Raw genomic sequence first — 18,893 nt, 5'->3', positions numbered from 1 at the left:
CTTATGATTCTGTAATGCAGTTTATTTTTCCTGCCTTCGCCTTATACTGATAATTTCATCCCAGGAAATTCATTGATTTTATTTTATTTTTTTTCATCAAAGTGTTTCGGTTTCATGTTAAGATACATTTACAGCAACAGGCTGCAGAATCAGACAATCTGTTGATTCTAACATAGTCATAATGATTTTTTATTTATTTATCAATTGCTGTCCATTTGTGCAGCAAGTAATAAGGGCTGTAAACTACATGTTTAATTATAGAAAGAGGCATATACACTGCAAAAAGGGAAATAAAAGTAAGTAAAATTTTCTTGAAATTGTGGTATTTTTCCTTTATTTGAGCAGCTAAATAAGACTATTCGCCAATGGGATGAGTATATTTACCCCTAAAATAAGATAATTAGATATCCTGCACTTGAAATAAGATGATGGAGATTAAATTTTCTTATTTTAAGTGCAAAACTCTTATTCCATTGGAAAATAGTCTTATTTACCTGCTCAAATCAAGGAAAACTACCACAATTTCAAGAAAATGTTACTTATTTTTAGTTTCCTTTTTTGCAGTATATATATAGATAGATAGATAGATAGATAGATAGATAGATAGATAGATAGATAGATAGGCTATAGATAGATAGATAGATAGATAGATAGATAGATAGATAGATAGATAGATAGAGATATATAGGTGTCAACACATTTCCACAAAATCCCACTAGGTCATTTTAAATAAGTCAGACAACTTGTTTTTCTCTCTGTCAGGGGGCTTGGCTATTGACTGGATCCATGATAAGCTTTACTGGACAGACTCTGGGACGTCCCGTATTGAAGTGGCCAATCTGGACGGGACGCACCGAAAAGTGTTGCTGTGGCAGAACATGGAGAAGCCCAGAGCCATTGCGCTGCACCCCATCGAGGGGTACGAGTCGACACACACGCTTCATAATTCACCCCAGATGCTTTCAAATCCACACACATTCACGTATGCATATCCCCTCTGGACGTGTCCCAGTTGTAGTGCAGCGATTAAAGTTTGGCAGCACAGCATTACCCACAGGCAAGCATCTGTGTGGAACGAGTATTTCACACAAAGAAAAGGAGCAGCAGCTAACTGAGTTGTCCCGCCTGCTTTCATATGGCGCGGTGGCAGGAGAAAGTTTCCTGAAAGGCCCCAGTGAAATTTAAACGTGGAAAACTCGTGCAGCTTATTAGAGAGCTCATTAGCATGGGATAATTAAAAAATGAGAAGGAGGGGGGGAGTCCCTGAGGTCGCACATAACAGATGAGTGATTATGAGGAGGACATGAGCGTTGAAGGCGAAAGAAAACTTGTTTGGTAAATCGGACATCTGCTGTGTGTGAAATCCTGACAACAATCTGTTACGTGCCAGCCTGAGAAGTAAGAGCCCAAACGAGTGTCCCGTTTTCTTCTTCAGTAAGATTTATTGGACGGACTGGGGGAACACGCCGCGCATCGAGTACGCCAACATGGACGGCTCCAACCGCCGCGTCATCGCCGACACGCACCTGTTCTGGCCCAACGGCCTCACCATCGATTACGCCAGCCGGCGCATTTACTGGGTGGACGCCAAGCACCACGTCATAGAGAGAGCTGACCTGGACGGACGAAACCGCAAGGCCGTCATCAGCCAAGGTAAGCTGAACTGCTGTTTGATTTTTCAGCCTCCGGATGATGTAAGAACGAGTTCAGACCCAGAGTCAAAGGTAGAATACTGGTATTTATGTTGAAGGCTGAAGTAAAGACTGAATACCTTTCGTTCTTCTTTGCTTTTTCTATCTACGATGCACAGATGCAGATACATGATAAAAATGGTTAAGAAGCCCTTTTACTGTAGTAGCATAAGGTCACAGTAGTAAATAATTACTCGTGTCCCAATTTTTGCCACACTTGGCGTTCTCTAAAGTTAATCAAAGTTTCTGGAACCTTCAATGTAGAAATCGGTGACTTCCTGTTTCCTTGACGTATAAATATGATGTGACGCGGGGACCCGCTTCTCTTCAAAATGGGAAAGAGAAGAGAAGCAGACACACATGATCTTCAGAAGTTAAGAATGGCTACTCATATGAACTTGTCTATATCTTAAATTTTGAACAACTCAGAGTTTATAATAAAATCAACTATAAAAGTTTAAAACAACTGAGACTGTGATGGAACATGCTGGCTGTTTGCACCACACAGTAAGAAGGATGGTAAAGAAAATAATTTTCAGCAGCAAAGAGTGTCTACATTACCACCATTAGACCCTATATTAATACCAGCCGTTTTTTGGGGAGAAAAAGGCATTTTCTGATTCACTGTCACAAGTATAAACATCACAATGGTTGATAAATTTCACTGTTGCTGAAAAAGCTCATTTTAGTCTCACCCGACCAAAGTCCCAAACACTGGATCTGGTGGAAAACAATGCATGAAAAACTGGGAAAGCGCCTCACTGATGAGTATGATGGAGGAACTATGATGCTGTGGGCCTTTTTTATTTTTAAATGCCTCGGGAACAATAGCATGATCAGTTATTTGATATACAAGACGATAAACACAACTGAAATCAGCTCAATATTGATCTCAAACATCTGGCTGAATCAGCAAAGAAATCAACCTTTGGTCTAGATCCGATACTTATGGAAAACCTGTTATGTGAGCTGAACCTGCGCTTCATCCGAATACACTTAATAATAGCGTCTAGCTCCTGTTCCTTGACCTTTGACTGGTTTAACACGAAGAACTCTATTGAGGGGAGGGAAGGAGCTTCGGACTGCTGTGCCGATTTTGGACAGCCAATAACTCCGATGTCATTACGTGATGCAAATCGTTAATGGATGATTCTTGTCAAATCCGGGTCTACAGCCTTCCCAAAATGAACTACAAAGTGTGCGCTCTCTTCTCTCTGTACATTTTCATTGATTTCTGTGAGGGCGCTGTGCTGATACGGCATGTCACGCAAAGGATTGCTGGAAAATGTAAGGCTTCTTAGCGTCGGTAAGGGACATTGCGAGGTTCCTAGGCGAGACTAGCTGCGAGAGGAAGCTTACAGGCTCCTTTTCTTACCTCATTCCTTACTGACTGCACTTATCACGGCGACCACTTACGCACCATAAGGGGGTATTCAGATGGAGCTCAGAACTCTGGATTGTCTAGAACAAGAGTGGACTAGGTGCCGTTCTCCTAGAAAAACACCATCGCACAAGGTACTGACAGCAGAGGTGCTAGTAATTATGATACCAATAATTTTGAAAAAATAAAGCCGTAATTTTTGAGCATTGACCGTTTCTAGCTTTTCAATTAGAAGTTGTGCTTTAATAGTAAAAGATTAATTTGAGTGCCTTTTCTACATCTCTTCAGCAGGGGCACCAAGGATTGTGTCCATTTCTTTGCATGTAAAACAGTTTTCTCTCTTTGCTGTGCTTCAGTTTACTCTTGTAAACGAGAAATTGTCTCTGTGAGACTCGGTATAAATAAAGGTTGAAAAAAGAGGCTATTAACTCAAGGATTTTGATCATTTCTGTAATCTTCTAACCCTAAAGAAGGATTCAACTGTTTCCCTGCAAAAGCTAAGTTGAAACATCAATGTAGATTTTCTGCAGTGATAAAGTCACTTAAAAATTAATGAAAGCAATATGTCTAAATCATGTCTGTTTCAGTCAATTTGTGCCTAAATTCATGCAAAATAAAAAGCAATGCAGGACTGAATGACTTCTCAACTATTATTGAGAAAAACACTAATTACTCATTTTATTGTCCTCTGTAGGAGGTGTTCCCTCATTTAGTGTTGAAAGGCTTGTCAAAGCAAACAAAACACCACATTCTTTCACTTCTTTGTTCAAGGACCTTGAAACAGATGAAGTTATTTTATAGAAATCTAATTACAAGATTGAAAAGAGGGCAGACTAGAGTTCAGTTTCCCCCTCGGTTGCAAAGAGGCACTCATAGAAAGATTCACAGATGATCTCGCTCAGTGACACTGCCGCACCCCTCCATGTGGAGTTAATTAGCGCCGGATTTGCCTTTAAAGAGCGCGCACGTGTCGGCCGGTGAAATGCATAGGAACAAAAACCATAAAGATGAACTAGGAACGAAGTGCGTGCCTCCGTTCATGTTGCTGCTTCCTGCAGACAGATGTGTTGGGGTACATCAAAGTACAGATTGGCTTTTGAGACTCACTCCCTTACTTACTTTTGGACCAGAACTGAAGAAAACAAGACATATTTGTTTCTCAGCTTTTTTTCCTTATTTTAATGGTTGTTCGCTGGTGTTTCTGTGTTCTTCGTGTTTCTCAGCTGGCAAACAAGCAGCCGAGATGAACACAGATCACAATAAGCTGGTGATGACACCATTGGATTCAACACCCATACTGGAACTGGGAGTAATGGCATTGAACTGGATAGCTACTCTCCTTTTCAGGAAGCAAGCAGAAAACCAGCTTTAAGTAGAAATTAGAATATCAGAATTTGTTATCGTCACTTTCTTATCCCCATTTATTAAAGCTTTGACATGCTGATTCAGATTTTGGATGATTCATAGGAACATAATTCAAAATCTTCCTAAAAGCTTCCTGTCATGAGTGCTTATTTTTTTAGCAGTAGTTCCAAAAACATTAACAACATATTTAAAGTCAACAGGAACGCTGTGGTAAACGGTTTAGATCCTGATCTGAGCTCTTCTTTTTCATTTCAATCCATTCTACATTTTCCCAGTTTGGAGTGGTGGTCCGTGGCTTTTAAACCATCGCTGCCATGAAACAATCAGAGATTAATGCTGTTTCGGTCAGATTTGAGTCACATTCTGGGGACTGCTGCTATGGTGTGTGGAGAACTGAGTCCCCAGATCGCAGCGGCAACTCCTGCAGGAGAAGGAACTGCTCAGATTTAGGGGAAGTTATCTCTGTAAATGGTTTGATCTCAGAGCCCACAATGGAAACACACAAAACAGTCCGAGTAGATAAAAAAAGTCCTTGTAAATTATGTTCCAGAGGCAAATATGATCATGGACCCATAGTACATGCACACATCCTGTGTATCTCCTCAGCATCAGTGAGCCTAAACACCTCATGGATGCTGAAAGTGGCTAATGAACTAGTTAACGGCCGATTTCTTGGTCTATCTCTACGTTCAGGACTGGAACTGGAGAAATTTCAGAGCTCTCTTTCCAATTTCAGCTTCGTAAAATAGTACTGCCAAACTATGACTAATTTAAAGTCCAATTTGCATCAGTTAAAAGTTTGGTCTGTGTGTGCATATCAAGAAGGGGGAAAAAAAAAATCCACACAAGTCAAGTGCCAGAAGATTTCTCTGGGAGAGTCCCAAGCCTGAAAAATAAATTACTAAGAAATGTCTTTATCTTGGGTCTGATCTGGGGGTATTCATCCAACTGACAAATATGCTTGTCGCAGTGATATATTCCCGTGTAGACACATTTTACAAATCTGTGTTTCAAAGTTCTAAAATCCATCCATGCAACACGTGAGCGAACAATTTGTAAGTTGTCAGGAAATGTTCGCCGTGAGCGTTCGATCTGCTATCAGTCAGAATGTGCCTCTAGCTTTGGAGGGTTTTTTTTTTTTTTTTTTTTTTTTTTTTCTGATGAAGTGAAAAGACCGTGGAAGCCCATCAGTGATGATCGGGGGTGTTAAACAGTGGAAAGAAAGAAGGACAGGGGAAATGTTTGATGTGGGCGTGTTTGCGGGGCATCGTTCCTGTGAGCTCTCCTTAATGATGTGTGCTCTGAGGATAAAAGGCTGTAATTGGCCCTGTCCTTTCTCCACAACTTGTGTTTGCTCAGACTACACACAGGACAAATGGGACCTTTTTTTTTCTTTCTTTGCATGGGTCTGTGTGCAAGAGGTTGTGTGTGTGTGTGTGTGTGTATGTGTGTGTGTGTGGTTATATTCTGAGCTGCTGTGCCCAGGAATGTTAACGAGCACTCATCCCCCTGCACCTATAGATCTGCATGTGGGTTTGGATGTGCGCGTGTGCGTGTGAGAGCTGGCTGGATGAGGGCCAGCCCCCCCACGGTGGGTGTCACGCATGGCGGCGCTATCCCGCCTGCACACCTGTTCAGCTGGATGTGGAAGGGCAGGGAGAGGAAGGGCAGTCTGGCTGTCGCTGTTAGTGTGTGGCAGTGTGATTTATTAATTATTTTAGTTATTTTCTGCATAGTCATGATCCCACAGAAAATCTGCCAGAGAGCAAACATCCTGGTGTGGCTTCACATACTGTCCCCTGCACAGTAATATACTGACTGATAAAGATTTGGGGAAATATATTAAATAAGACCTCCAAATGTTACTTCATTCTTCTTTTCTGTTTTTCTTTATTTGCCGCTGATCATTGAACAATGCAAAAATGATTAAACTGAGCATCACAGCCTTATTGCTAAAATACAATAATCTTGTCAGGATTTTTGCGTTACTATAAGAGTGTAACGATACAATTAATACTGGTTTTCAGCTAAGTTGTCTGTTTTGTCTAGTTGAGTTGAGCACTTTGTTTGATTCATAGATTAAATAAATGTCTTTAGAAACAAAATGTCCCCCTCTGAACACACAACCTCGACTTAAGATGCAAACAAAAGCTGTTAATTTCCAAAAGTAGAAAATACTAAACCTTTAAGGGATAATGGCAGAACTATTTCTCAAGATATATCACAAGGCAAAAATAACTCATTAAAAAACATGTATAAATAACTCAGATGCATTTCATATATTTTCTTTCAGGATTTGTTTTGGCAAATAAACTAATTTATGACGCTGTATAATACTATTTTTTAATGATTCATATCTAGGGCCTCTCACTGCTGAAGAAAAGGGTTAATTTTGTTGTCCAACAGGATTATTTTCCCGCTCACACACCTTATGATGACATATTGTCCGTATCGCAGTGCAGGTCTTTATTTCAGATCTCCAGGTATTACAAAGTTAAAGTGCCAGCGGTATTTAGGGAATTCCACACATTGATGTTTGTTGAGGAAGGACAGAATAGCCCCTTTCCTGGCATCCCTGGTCAGACTCTCACGTTCAACAATGGCTGTGGAGACTTGATCACCCTAAGATTCCTTATTTAACACGGTTCCAGATCTGAGAGACAAACATATTGTCCTGTCCCCCCTTTCTGAAGAGTGCCTGAGAGGAACTGGGCTTTGTGTAATGTCATATTTATAACCCATGGAAACATGTCATGGATTACTAATTAAAAGTCTTCCAACACTCTTATTAATTTAATAAAATGTATAAAAAATGGTATTTGCATTTAGGGATGTCAATGCATGTGAAAAATCACACATGTATGCATCCCTAAATGTGCATAAAATCATAACAGACTTCATTACTGTGGTTTTGTTACATATGTGGCGGCATGTTTCATCTCCATCTCCCATTTTGTAACTAAGGCGACACTAAAACTGACTGATTTCTTGTAACACACTGAGGGAAGCGGGCAGAGCGGCAGCCTGTGCATCATTCTCTTGCAAAAATTCCTTTTGATTAAGCTGCTTCACTTCAGAGAAGATTCCTCTCAAAGAGAGATGAACTTCACAGATAAAAAATTCAACAAAGATGACTCCAGCCTTTTCCATCGTCCTTCTTTCCCAGCCAGCTGGAGGCAACGCTGGGCTGCTGATGAGCTCCTGAAACAAAGTGCGACAAATTTGGTCGAGGCATGAGAGGACAGGGAAGTGCCGCATGTAGGTCAGAGGGGACATATCTGCGGAGGCTTGGTGGAAGGTTTGACGCCACCGTTCCGCCCGCAGCTGCTCCTCCAGCTGTCCCCGGAAAGCAGGGTGGGGAAGGGATGAGGAAGAAGGTGACCGTGTCAAAACCAGGCACCTTCACAGACGCCGGTGACTCTAGAGGAGGAAACGGGGTGTGCTGCTGTCTGGTTGATGATGCGATACGATCAGAAAATACAGATCTTATCAGAATCACTTCACGCTTGCACCTGGACCTGTTTGGGGAGGTAAGGGAAGCGGAAATGTGTTAATGGACGTCTGCTGTCTTGGCTCACTTGGCTATTTGATCAAATATTGCACTCAATAATAAAGACGTAGAAAAGTCTGCGACGTTGGAAGCAAAAAGTATTTTCTAATAATCTCTGACAAAGTTAACATTCATCTGTATTGTTGATGGATGAATAAAAGTTTGTACCACGGATAGCATGCCGGCTCAAACAATGAAACCATTGTCCTGCTGCGCTCACACTCCAGTACACGCAGTCATTCTCGTTCTCGTTGCTCGTTATCATTCCACTCTTCCTCCCGCTTTAGCCATTTACCAATTGACATTAATGTTGTGTTGTAAAACACTGTCATTAAACAAGCAGCGGCGTTTTGAAAGGCCAAGCACCAGCGTGCCTGCCTCAATCACCGCAGCAGTGCTGTTGAAGCTGAAATCCCCTTTTCCAACCATTCAGCAATTCCTTCCAACAGCTTTTTCTTTTTTTCTGCTACGCCTCTGGAGGAGCGTTTGGATGGAGGAAGAAAAGCATCATTAATTTGAACCAATTTGGTACAAGAGAAGTTGGGGCACTTCCTTCCCCTCCTTAGGTCAGGGTTCAGGTGGGGGTCCAGATGATACGTTGTATAACTGAAAAAGAAACTGCAGACCGCAAGGACCCTGAAATTTTCAAGGGCCCTAAGGAAAAATTCTGCAAGTTTTTACTGATTCGCAACATCTTGACTTTGACCGAGCCATTCTAAGTTAGCAATATGTTTTGAGTTAATCCGTTACGTTTGCACCTCCTGCTGTATGTTTAGGGCCCCTGTCCTTCTAGATGGGGAACATCCCCCCCAGTCTGAAATAATTCTAACAGGTTTCCCACAAGAACTTTCCTGAATTTACCCCCATGCAGCCTTCATGCATCTTGGCTTTTCCACTGTTGCTGAAAAAGTAGGCATCCCACAGCATGACTCTTCCACCGCTGTGTTTCACTACGAAGATGGTGTTTTCAGGATGATATATATGGAGTATCAATATTCCCCCATGCATACTGTTACGTATGATTACCAAATAGTTAAATTTTTGGTTTCAGCTGACGAGAGCCCCTTTTTCCCCACCTGTTTGCCGTCTCCCCTATGAAGCTTGTGGAAAACAGCAAACAGGATTTTTTTCAGCAATACCCTTTGTGAAAAAGTTCAAGGGACACGAGTACTTTCTCAGGCCACCGTACATGTTAATAACGATGAGCTTGAAATACTGGTGAGTTACGTGTCTTAACTAGTACTTAGATCATCACCTGACCCAAATAGCCCAACCCACAGGCCCACATGTATGACTATCCCACGATGGAAACCCAGATATATTGTATACATAGCTTGTCGGCTGTGGGGGAAATCTGGGCTCTATTACTGTTGAGATTAAGATCACATAAAAGCCTGCACTGGCAGACCTAGAAAAGAACTGGCCATTATTTGTCTTGTTGTGTTACGTTTAATGGTTTTCTTTGATCTTGCAGTCAGATTTTGGACACAGGGGTCAGATTATGCTTCAGAAACCACTTTTATTTTTGGATTTATTGAGCACAACAAAACGAGCTGTTGGCCAGATGAGAGGCTGAGTAATTTGAAAGCAGTTCTATTATGAACATCATGACATCAGTCAGGACCACTGCACTGATGGGGAATATTTAGCGTTTTGATGGAAAGAGCCAGTTGTAGCATCATTCTGTTTTGTTTGTGCCAAGCCTACCAGAATCCTTATTTTTGCTCATTAAAAAGGTTCCAAGCTTTAACGCCAGTGTTCGTGTCATTTTATGATCGACTTTTCACAAAACAGGCCATCTTTATTAGAAAAAAAACGTGCTTTGGTGGTTCTTTTATTAGCATTTTTCAACGTAACCTTTTTTTTCTGTTTAGGCCTCCCCCATCCATTTGCCATCACAGTGTTTGAGGACAGCCTCTACTGGACTGACTGGCACACCAAGAGCATCAACAGCGCCAACAAATTCACTGGCAAAAACCAGGAGGTCATTCGCAATAAGCTCCACTTTCCCATGGACATCCACACCCTTCACCCACAAAGGCAGCCTGCAGGTCAGTACCCCGCTGGAGCAGAAGCTGGATGCCAGTGTTTGCATGCGTGTCTTTTAACGGGTCCCGTAGTTATCGAGTGATGGAACCTGTTCAGCTGAGCGCGTATGTTGCAATCAAAAATGCTAATTCTGTAGGAAAAAGCAGTAAAAAATTGTGAATGCATTCAGTATGATTGTTATTTTTTTTATTTTCAGGCAATCAATGATGTTTTACAGCACATTACGGTCAGAATACTTAGTTATAAATTTCTGTAATCATTAGTTAACAAATGACCACGCTATGAACAAACAGCAGTGCTTCCTAACAACTTGCAACTTTAGGAGAAGTCAGATTTATTAATGAGACTAGAAGGTGGCAGTTTTGTCAAATTCTGGCTGCATTGAAGTAAACCTTCGCAATTTTTGGTCAAATTCTGACGAGCATCGCTGTACTCAAGAGTCAACACCTCAACGTCTCACAGCCGGGAGGTCACCATAATACGTTTTATTAGTAAATTTTAGAGTAATTTTTCAAGTCACGCATGATCTGTCTGTGTTGTAATTGTGAGGTTTGAACTCCACTGCAGTAGCTGTCACAACAGTAGCTCAAAGACCCTGTCCTATCACGGCACTCAAACTCACGTCTGTTTAGTTTTCCCACAGTTATTTGGCCCTGAAAAGGAACTGAAGGCCAATGCTACACATGGATGGTTGAATGGAAAGTTAAAATTACTCAGCTGCAGTCAAACATTCTCTCCTTCATTTGGATCAAACGCAGAGAAAACACGATTCTGCTACAGAAAATTATCCCATTTAAGAATAACGTTTGGAGAAAGCAGTTATTGATTCATTTCATAAAGGTATCTGCCCACATCAGCGGTTGTTTTATACTCACAGAGGAAGCATAAAAAGTAAACCTCCCTGTAAAATAAAGTATTTTATAACGTGATAAATTTCAGGCCAGCAAACCACACCTGCGGTTTAGTCAGTGGACCGATTTTTGATTCCCATCAAAGGCTTTCTGTTGTAGCCATTGCATAAACTGTTTTGTCCTTAAATCCAAGATTATAGTTGCTAAACAGACCTTGACAAAAGGTGTTTTCAATAGAGAGATTACTTTGTTTAGGAGGAATCTGTCCTCTTGACCTGTTCATGGATCATTTCCTGCATAGATCGTCCCAATAGCAAATTTTCTCCCTAGATTTTTTTCTGTCACCAACAAGTGGCAGCACCTTCATTCAATATATTCCCAATAAAAAAAAAAGAAAAATGTGAATTTTTTTTTTTTTTTTTTTTCTTTAAACCATGAAAACAATCCCTCTTCTGTTTACAGCCAGAGAGCCTTAGGCTTCCAGATGGTGCGGTAAGATTATGTCATCATCCGCATATGTTAGTGCCTTCCCGTTTTAGACGCCACGACCAAAAAGAAGCCATGTTTGTGTCAGGAAAAGGTCGTTTTATTACTTACCCACTACAAAAGGCAATGGAAAGGCTGATTGTGATTTTAGTTTTTTTCTTTTCTTTTCTGCTTTTAGAACATGATACCTGGTCTTTTAATATTGTGTCACAGTATTTTGCCTTTATTTTAAAGCATAAATGTACCACAATTTGAATCATAACAAATTGGGGGGGGGGGGGGGGGGGGGTTTATATAAAAATAGGCTTTTTGTGACATGCAGGGAGGGGTACTGAATTCGGTACTACTGGGTACCAATTCACGTAAAATCAAACGACACCATGTTTCTGTACTTGATTACTGTTGTCAATTTAGCAAATGTCTCGCTATATTTAGTGACTTTTCAGACCCATTCAGCGACCTTTGTTCAAAAAAGTGACAAGCGAAACATCTAGCGACTTTCTACTGTGTCATTGGTGACTTCCGGTTAAAGTAGCAATTGTTCTGGAGAGCAGCGAGTGCTGCGGTGAGCCTCTTCACACTTCTCCAACGCCTGTCTCTCACAGACAGACAGACAGCTGCTGCTGCCTAATTCTGAAACCTGTCTGCAGTCAGAAACCCTCTGTTCCCTCACTGCAAATGTTTGCCGCCCTGATTTACAAAACAGGATCAAATATAATGTGTTTAATATTTTTCTCCATCTCTGAAATTGTTGCACTAAAACAATTCCCTGAATTTTATTTACTAACACTTTCAACCCCGTGTTCACTCTGTGGGCCTCTGATAACTCTTGTTTTGGTAAAGTGTGCTGTGGATTCGGGCAGTTTATTAAAATTCATAAATAATTTTATAAGGTTTATTTATAGATCCAACAAGTTTATATATAGAGAAATAACTGTTAAATTGAATACAAATTTGAGCTTTTATTAATAAATTAACATTTATTACATAAACACACAAAGCACCGAAAATGGGTACCGTTAAGTACCTGTATCGATTCCCAGGTACCGGATATCGGTTCAAATGTGAAAGGTACCCATCCCTAGTCACATGAGGCTACATTTTCCCGCATGTGAGTTCTGCTCTGAAAGGATAGCAAATTTTACGTTTTAGACGACTAAAGAATAATATTTATTACCTTCACAAAGGGAAGAGAGACGAGCGGTAAAATAAGTAAAAACTAGGCGTCACTTATTTAGTTAAACCCTGTTGTTTGCTCAATTTGATGGCTGCGCATTATGTTAAACTTTAGCCGAAATTTCATTTTTGCAGACATCCATGTCTGCAGCTTGAATCATAAAATGAGGCATGTTTAGTATAATTTAGGCATGTTTAGTATAATTTAAGAATCAGCAGCACACAGGAAGGAGCCTTGGGGCACCATTGAGCAGATCAAAAACTTTGTCTTACCCAGATAAAAGAATAATTTGCAGCATTGGTGTTAGACCGTTGTGTACGGGTCAGTTAAGTTTTCATCAACACGACAGCAAGGACTTGAGTTCTTTGATAACACGGCGTGTTGTACTTGACATGCAGCCAAGGGAAAGTTTTTGCTCTTGTAATAATAACTCTCTCATAGTCTGACTCTAAAATGAACTGTGAGCTGCCTCTGCATGGCCAGAGGGAGGTCTGGCCCTGATGTTTTAGTTTCAGATAGATTTCCGTCAGTCATTTGAGCTCCCGTTAGTGCAGAAAGGGCCAGACAATGTGGAGCTCCAGTAAGATTGAGCTGCACGCCGTCGGATGAGACCTGACATTTACCATCCTTCAGCTATAGTACTTTACTATTTTGCTGTTGCCAATGGGTAGATTTGCATCGATCAGAATACCACAACAGGAAACTAAGGACACGGTTGAAGGAATGCAAATATGGTCTTTGTAATAAGCTGTGTGTGCCTTCTTGTCCTGTAGGCGGCAGAAATCGCTGTGGATCCAATAATGGAGGCTGCAGCCATCTGTGTCTCCCCAGCAACAAAACCTACACCTGCGCCTGTCCCACTGGCTTCAAAAAAGTGGATAACTACAACTGTGATGACAGTAAGTCGACGAGCAGCTGCACGTGTGCTACTGCTTCCTGTTCTGTCGTTACAGCAGCCAAGTCTCACTTTGAAATTTATAATTTGAAGGCAGTTAAATTAGAAATAACTGACATTTCCGAAAACGCCAGTGCTTGCAACCCAATCACTTCCTAGAAATAAGTCTAACTGATGCATATAATAAGTTTTTAAAATTGTCTTAAGATGGTGTGTCAAGGAACTTTTATTAAAGCCTTACATAAAATCCTGGTTCTCCTGCACAATCATCATGTGAAATATGGCCCTATCTCTCTAATCCCTCTTCAAAATGGGAAACACAAAAGAACATGTAATCTGAGTAATGCTTATGTGTGTTGATCTTTAGCAGAAAATAGCTACACTCTTAAATTTGCCCATATCTTACAGTTAAAAGAACTATTAAAGGGCCTAAAAAACTGGATCCCTGACAACTATTGCGTTTAGCGATAAATCTGGTTGCCTCCACCAAAAAAATAAATAAAAATAAATAAATAATAGGTCATTACTGGGTCTTTCAGTTGGAAATTATCCAAAACATATGGTCAAATAAGCATGGAGGAGGCTCAACAGAACAGAGATAGAACAGCAGAAATGTGTAATACTGAACATTAAATATGTTTACTCCAATCAAAGTTAATATTTTTAATACATTTTCAGTGTGAGATTCTGCGACTGCTATGAAAATTAATTTTACTCATGTCTACCAGGGCTACCAGTAATTGTGGAATTTGCTTCACACGATCTTACATTTGACCATTTTAATCACCAAAACCCGCTTTTGTCAAACCTAAACTTGGATTGTGTTCGAATTGATTTAATAAGCAGGATAGAATCTAATCCTAAAGAAGGTGACAAGCGATAAAAAGATGATGCGCAGTAGTTGTTTTAGTCTTATGACGCCTCTGCTTCTTGACAGTTTTACAATAAAACAGTCCCTGCTCGGGAGCTGAATTAGGAGAGGTAATCCTGTAACAGCCACATAATTGGATCAGCCTGAGCGCTGAGGTGTGAGCTGCTTGAAGAAATGAAATTTGAGAGAACAAATGAGCATGCCGAAAATAAGATTTCTGCTTAGTTCAACATATGATAAACATTTTAAGTTATAATTCAGCCCAATAACTGCTGAGCTAAAATAAATGTTACTTTTATAAACTTTTAATTGATATATATTTTTTACTATTAGCCAGTTTTACAAACTGGATGAGAAACGTATATATCTCTTATCTTACACACCCTCTAGCTGTTATCGCATGTTGACTTCTCTGTAATCACATTGTGCTTTATGATGTTAATCAGTTTGTTTAATTAAATCTTCCTTTTAAGGGCTGCTAGATGTCTTTGTCATAATTGCTGTTGTTGTCATGTCTATTGTTGACCTCACTGTTAAACCTAGAAGACTGACAGAAGACCTTTGGTCTTTAATCAGGTCTTGACAAGTTCCTGCTTTTTGCCCGAAGGACGGACATCCGACGAATCAGCTTCGATACCGAGGACATGTCCGATGATGTCATCCCCCTGGCCGACGTGCGCAACGCCGTGGCGGTGGACTGGGACGACAAAGACGGCTACATTTACTGGACAGACGTCACTACTGACTCCATCAACAGAGCGCTGTGGAATGGCACCAAGCAGGAGGTCAGTGACAAGCTGACTGAACTCTCCACACGTTTCTCCCTCTCAACAACAGCAGTCAGTGAAAGCAGCTGCAGAAGATGGGCATATTAGATTTACGCAATGCTTCCATCTGCTGGAGATGTTCGGAAATGACATTACCAGTGGGTTTGAAGCCTTATGAAATTGGCCCAAAATGTTTCTCTGCTATTCTCAAGATTTTGTTTTCCTGAAGGATGTTATTTAAGTGTGGATCAAAGCACCTATTCATTTTCCCATGGATCTATAGATCGGTCCATCCATCGGTCAGTCCAGCTGTTTGCTCATATATTTCTTTGATTGGCCATCCATTCATCCATCCATCCAGCAAATTCTCTGGTTACAATTTGACCAGTTTTAATTGAAAAATGAATATAAATTTGAATTGAACATTTGTAGCTACACTTTAAAACTGGGCTACCGAAGGAAAAGGAACTCACGACAATTTAGTAATTAAAACAGTAAAATGTTGATGTAAAAAGAAGAAAAATTCTGACTTTTTCCCCCCCTTTTTTTTAGGTGGTGGTGGATACAAGCCTGGAAAGTCCTGCAGGCCTCGCAATTGACTGGCTGACCAACAAACTTTATTGGACTGATGCCGGTAAAATGCCAAATGTAGCAAAATATTTCTCATCATATGTAGAATCAATATCGTTTTATGGGAATATTAACATGCTTGTTTTGGTGCCAGGTACGGATCGCATCGAAGTTTCTAATGCCGACGGCAGCATGCGGACTGTACTGATATGGGAGAACCTGGACCGACCCAGAGACATTGTAGTTGACCCAACCGGAGGGTAAGAACACTAATCAGCTTTTAAAACGTCTGATTTTCGCTCAGATTTCCTCCTGAACCGGTTTTCTGTCTGGTTAGTTTCATGTACTGGACGGACTGGGGAGCCAACCCAAAAATCGAGCGTGCAGGAATGGACGCCTCCAATCGGATCGTCATAATCTCGTCCAATCTGACGTGGCCCAACGGACTCGCCATCGACTACGAGACCAAGCGCTTGTACTGGGCCGACGCAGGCATGAAAACGATTGAATACGGCAACTTTGATGGTTCTGACAGACAGGTAACACATGCCTTTTATCTATAATTCTCAGTCACTTAAAAGTCGAAGGCTTCGCCTGTTTTGGGAATTTAAAAGCTCCACATTGTGTGTTCAGGTTTTGATCGGCAGCCAGCTGCCTCACCCTTTTGGCCTGACTGTACACAAGGACAAGCTTTACTGGACTGACTGGCTGTCCAAGAGCATCCAGAGTGCCGATAAGCTCACTGGACTGGAGCGCCACACGCTGGCTGAAAACCTGGAAAACCTTATGGATATTCACATGTTCCATCGGCACCGGGAAACGGGTCAGTCTGTGTGTCTGGGGAAGAAGTCAAGTCGTTTAGTGATGTTATTACTTTGGCTGTGTAATGACAATTTCTGCAAAGGTATAGAGTTGTTTGTCACTGTTGGAGCCACAGTTAAAGAGCAGTCTGTTAGAACTTTGGAGAGTGAGTAGTATGTAAATAAAAATGTAACTACTGAGTTCTGTTGTATTTTAAGCTAAGGAAAGTCAAAGCGGCTCAGTTATTTGAGGAGATTTTACTGGGTTCTTAGTAGTTTTATTAGTTTTATAATCTCTTTTGACAATATTATCTGTTACCAGAGAAGGAAACATTTTCTATTTATATTTCTGGCTCTGAGTGGCATAATGACATCTTCAGTTTTGTTTTGTCTTTGATTTAGGTTTTTGTTAATTTTCTTTGGGTTCAAATCCAAATGTCCTTTTTGGGAATTGCAGAAAAAAACTGAAAGGGCGATATCTCATTGGTACTCACTTAAATTGAGATGCCATTTATCTCTGGCATCTTTTTCTACTGACAATACATTGCCGGTCGGCCAGTGGGTGATCGGGGTGTGCTCGTGTGTCTTTCTGTAGTGCATAACCCGTGTGCAGTGAATAATGGAGGATGCAGCCACCTCTGTCTCCTGGCGCCGGCTCCCAAAGCTTCTAGCTGTTCCTGTCCCACGGGGATCAATCTGCAGAGCGACGGGAAGACCTGCACACCTGGTACAGAAAACCCTCTGTTTACGTTAAAAAATATATACCTAAACAGATGATGTAAAGAAACTTCAATTTGCATATTAACTCAGGATAAATTGTCAAAAATAAGTTCAGATGTTAAAATAAGTCCCATCATGAATTTTGTGATGTCATGAATGTGTAAGCTGTTATACATATGAAAGGGAAGTAAAAGCAGAAAACTAAGTCAAACGAAATAATAAGCAGAGTTGAGTAGAGTAGCCAGAAACTGTACTCAAGTAAGAGTAGCACTACTACAACATATTCTTACTCAAGTAAAAGTAAAAAGTCATCAGCCAAGAAATTACTCAAGTAAGGGTTAAAAAAGTAAGAAGGCTACTCAAGTACCGAGTAACTATTCATGGCAGCTGGAATTATGTGATCGGACAGACAATAATATAAGGTTATGTGCAAATTCTGGTAGTTTAAAGACAAAAAGGAAAAATATTTACAAAGAATAACATAATTGCAAAATAACAAATTCAGGCAGAAAACACTTTTCTATGTAATTTTTTTCAACATTAAACTTGAAAGCAATACTTACAGCAGTTAATGCATATACAGTATGTCAGAACAGTGCAAAGTACATCCAATGACAATATCTACTGTTTACTGTACGTTCATCAGACCAAATGGCTCAGTGAGCTCAGCAGATAGAAAATAATATTAAAATAACAAAGCTCATGTACAAATAAGAAGTCTCACTTTAACATAAACCCCAGGTTTTTGTCTCTCTGGTGTATTTTTGGTTAAAACAAGTAATTTCTTTATTCATGAAGTTACTCGCAGTAGGTAGAGTAGGCAGAAATTTTCCTCAAGTAAGAGTAGCGATACTTGAGTAATAATGACTCAAGAAAAAGTAAAAAGTACCGTGCAGTAAAACTACTCTAAAAATAACATTGTGTTCAAGAAGTTACTCAAGTAAATGTAACTGAGTAAATGTAACTAGTTACTTCACACCTCTGCCAAAAGGTATTTTAAATGTTTCTCACAACTCGTGTGAGTTTTTTTATAGATGGAAGTATGGACGTTTTTCTTTATGTAAGAACAGGGCTGACATGGGTGTCGGTGTGTGTGCAGGTATGAGTAGCTTCCTCGTCTTTGCTCGGCGGACGGACATCAGGATGGTTTCTCTTGACATTCCGTATTTTGCTGATGTGGTTCTGGCTGTCAATAGCTCAATGAAAAACACCATCGCTATTGGCGTTGACCCCAAAGAAGGTTTGTACGACCTCCTAATTGTTGCAAATGCCTGATGAACAGGATGAGTGGTGCAGAAATCGGGAGCATTTTGTTGCATTTTGTAGGTAAAGTCTACTGGTCAGACAGCACGCTGAAGAAGATCAGCAGAGCCAACATTAATGGAACAGCCCATGAAGACATCATATCCACAGGTTTGGGCCGGACGGCACACACGTCGCTGCACCTCCGCTCTGTCACCTTGTGGTTACTCCAGCTCTGTCTCTCCACAGGTTTGATGACGACGGACGGCTTGGCGGTGGACGCCGTTGGCAGGAAGATATACTGGACCGACACCGGAATCAACCGCATTGAAGTGGCCAACCTGGATGGCTCGATGAGAAAAGTTCTTGTGTGGCAGAACCTCGACAGCCCGCGGGCGATTGCCCTCTACCACGAGATGGGGTGAGTGGGCTAGACTGGTAACTGTCCTGCAGTTGCTGTTTTGTTTGCTTCCTCTTT

General features: G+C 40.8%; 1 protein-coding gene across 3 annotated transcripts in view; it reads left to right on the top strand.

Annotated features, from left to right (window-relative positions):
* lrp4 (low density lipoprotein receptor-related protein 4) overlaps positions 1-18,893 on the top strand; it is a 144,374-nt gene that overhangs the window by 109,128 nt on the left and 16,353 nt on the right. For all 3 annotated transcript variants that reach the window (XM_021320591.2, XM_012870776.3, XM_021320592.2), the window contains exons 13-25: positions 763-919; positions 1,436-1,653; positions 9,862-10,038; positions 13,324-13,449; positions 14,893-15,101; positions 15,636-15,717; positions 15,808-15,913; positions 15,991-16,192; positions 16,287-16,476; positions 17,049-17,180; positions 18,273-18,413; positions 18,500-18,586; positions 18,665-18,836. In XM_021320591.2, coding sequence (XP_021176266.2) covers positions 763-919; positions 1,436-1,653; positions 9,862-10,038; positions 13,324-13,449; positions 14,893-15,101; positions 15,636-15,717; positions 15,808-15,913; positions 15,991-16,192; positions 16,287-16,476; positions 17,049-17,180; positions 18,273-18,413; positions 18,500-18,586; positions 18,665-18,836 — 1,999 coding nt within the window. The remainder of the gene's footprint in view (positions 1-762; positions 920-1,435; positions 1,654-9,861; positions 10,039-13,323; positions 13,450-14,892; positions 15,102-15,635; positions 15,718-15,807; positions 15,914-15,990; positions 16,193-16,286; positions 16,477-17,048; positions 17,181-18,272; positions 18,414-18,499; positions 18,587-18,664; positions 18,837-18,893) is intronic.

This window comes from Fundulus heteroclitus, chromosome 4 (genome assembly GCF_011125445.2).
Source record: "Fundulus heteroclitus isolate FHET01 chromosome 4, MU-UCD_Fhet_4.1, whole genome shotgun sequence".
Classification (NCBI taxonomy): Eukaryota; Metazoa; Chordata; class Actinopteri; order Cyprinodontiformes; family Fundulidae; genus Fundulus; species Fundulus heteroclitus.
This window is presented reverse-complemented; position numbering and strand designations above follow the sequence as displayed.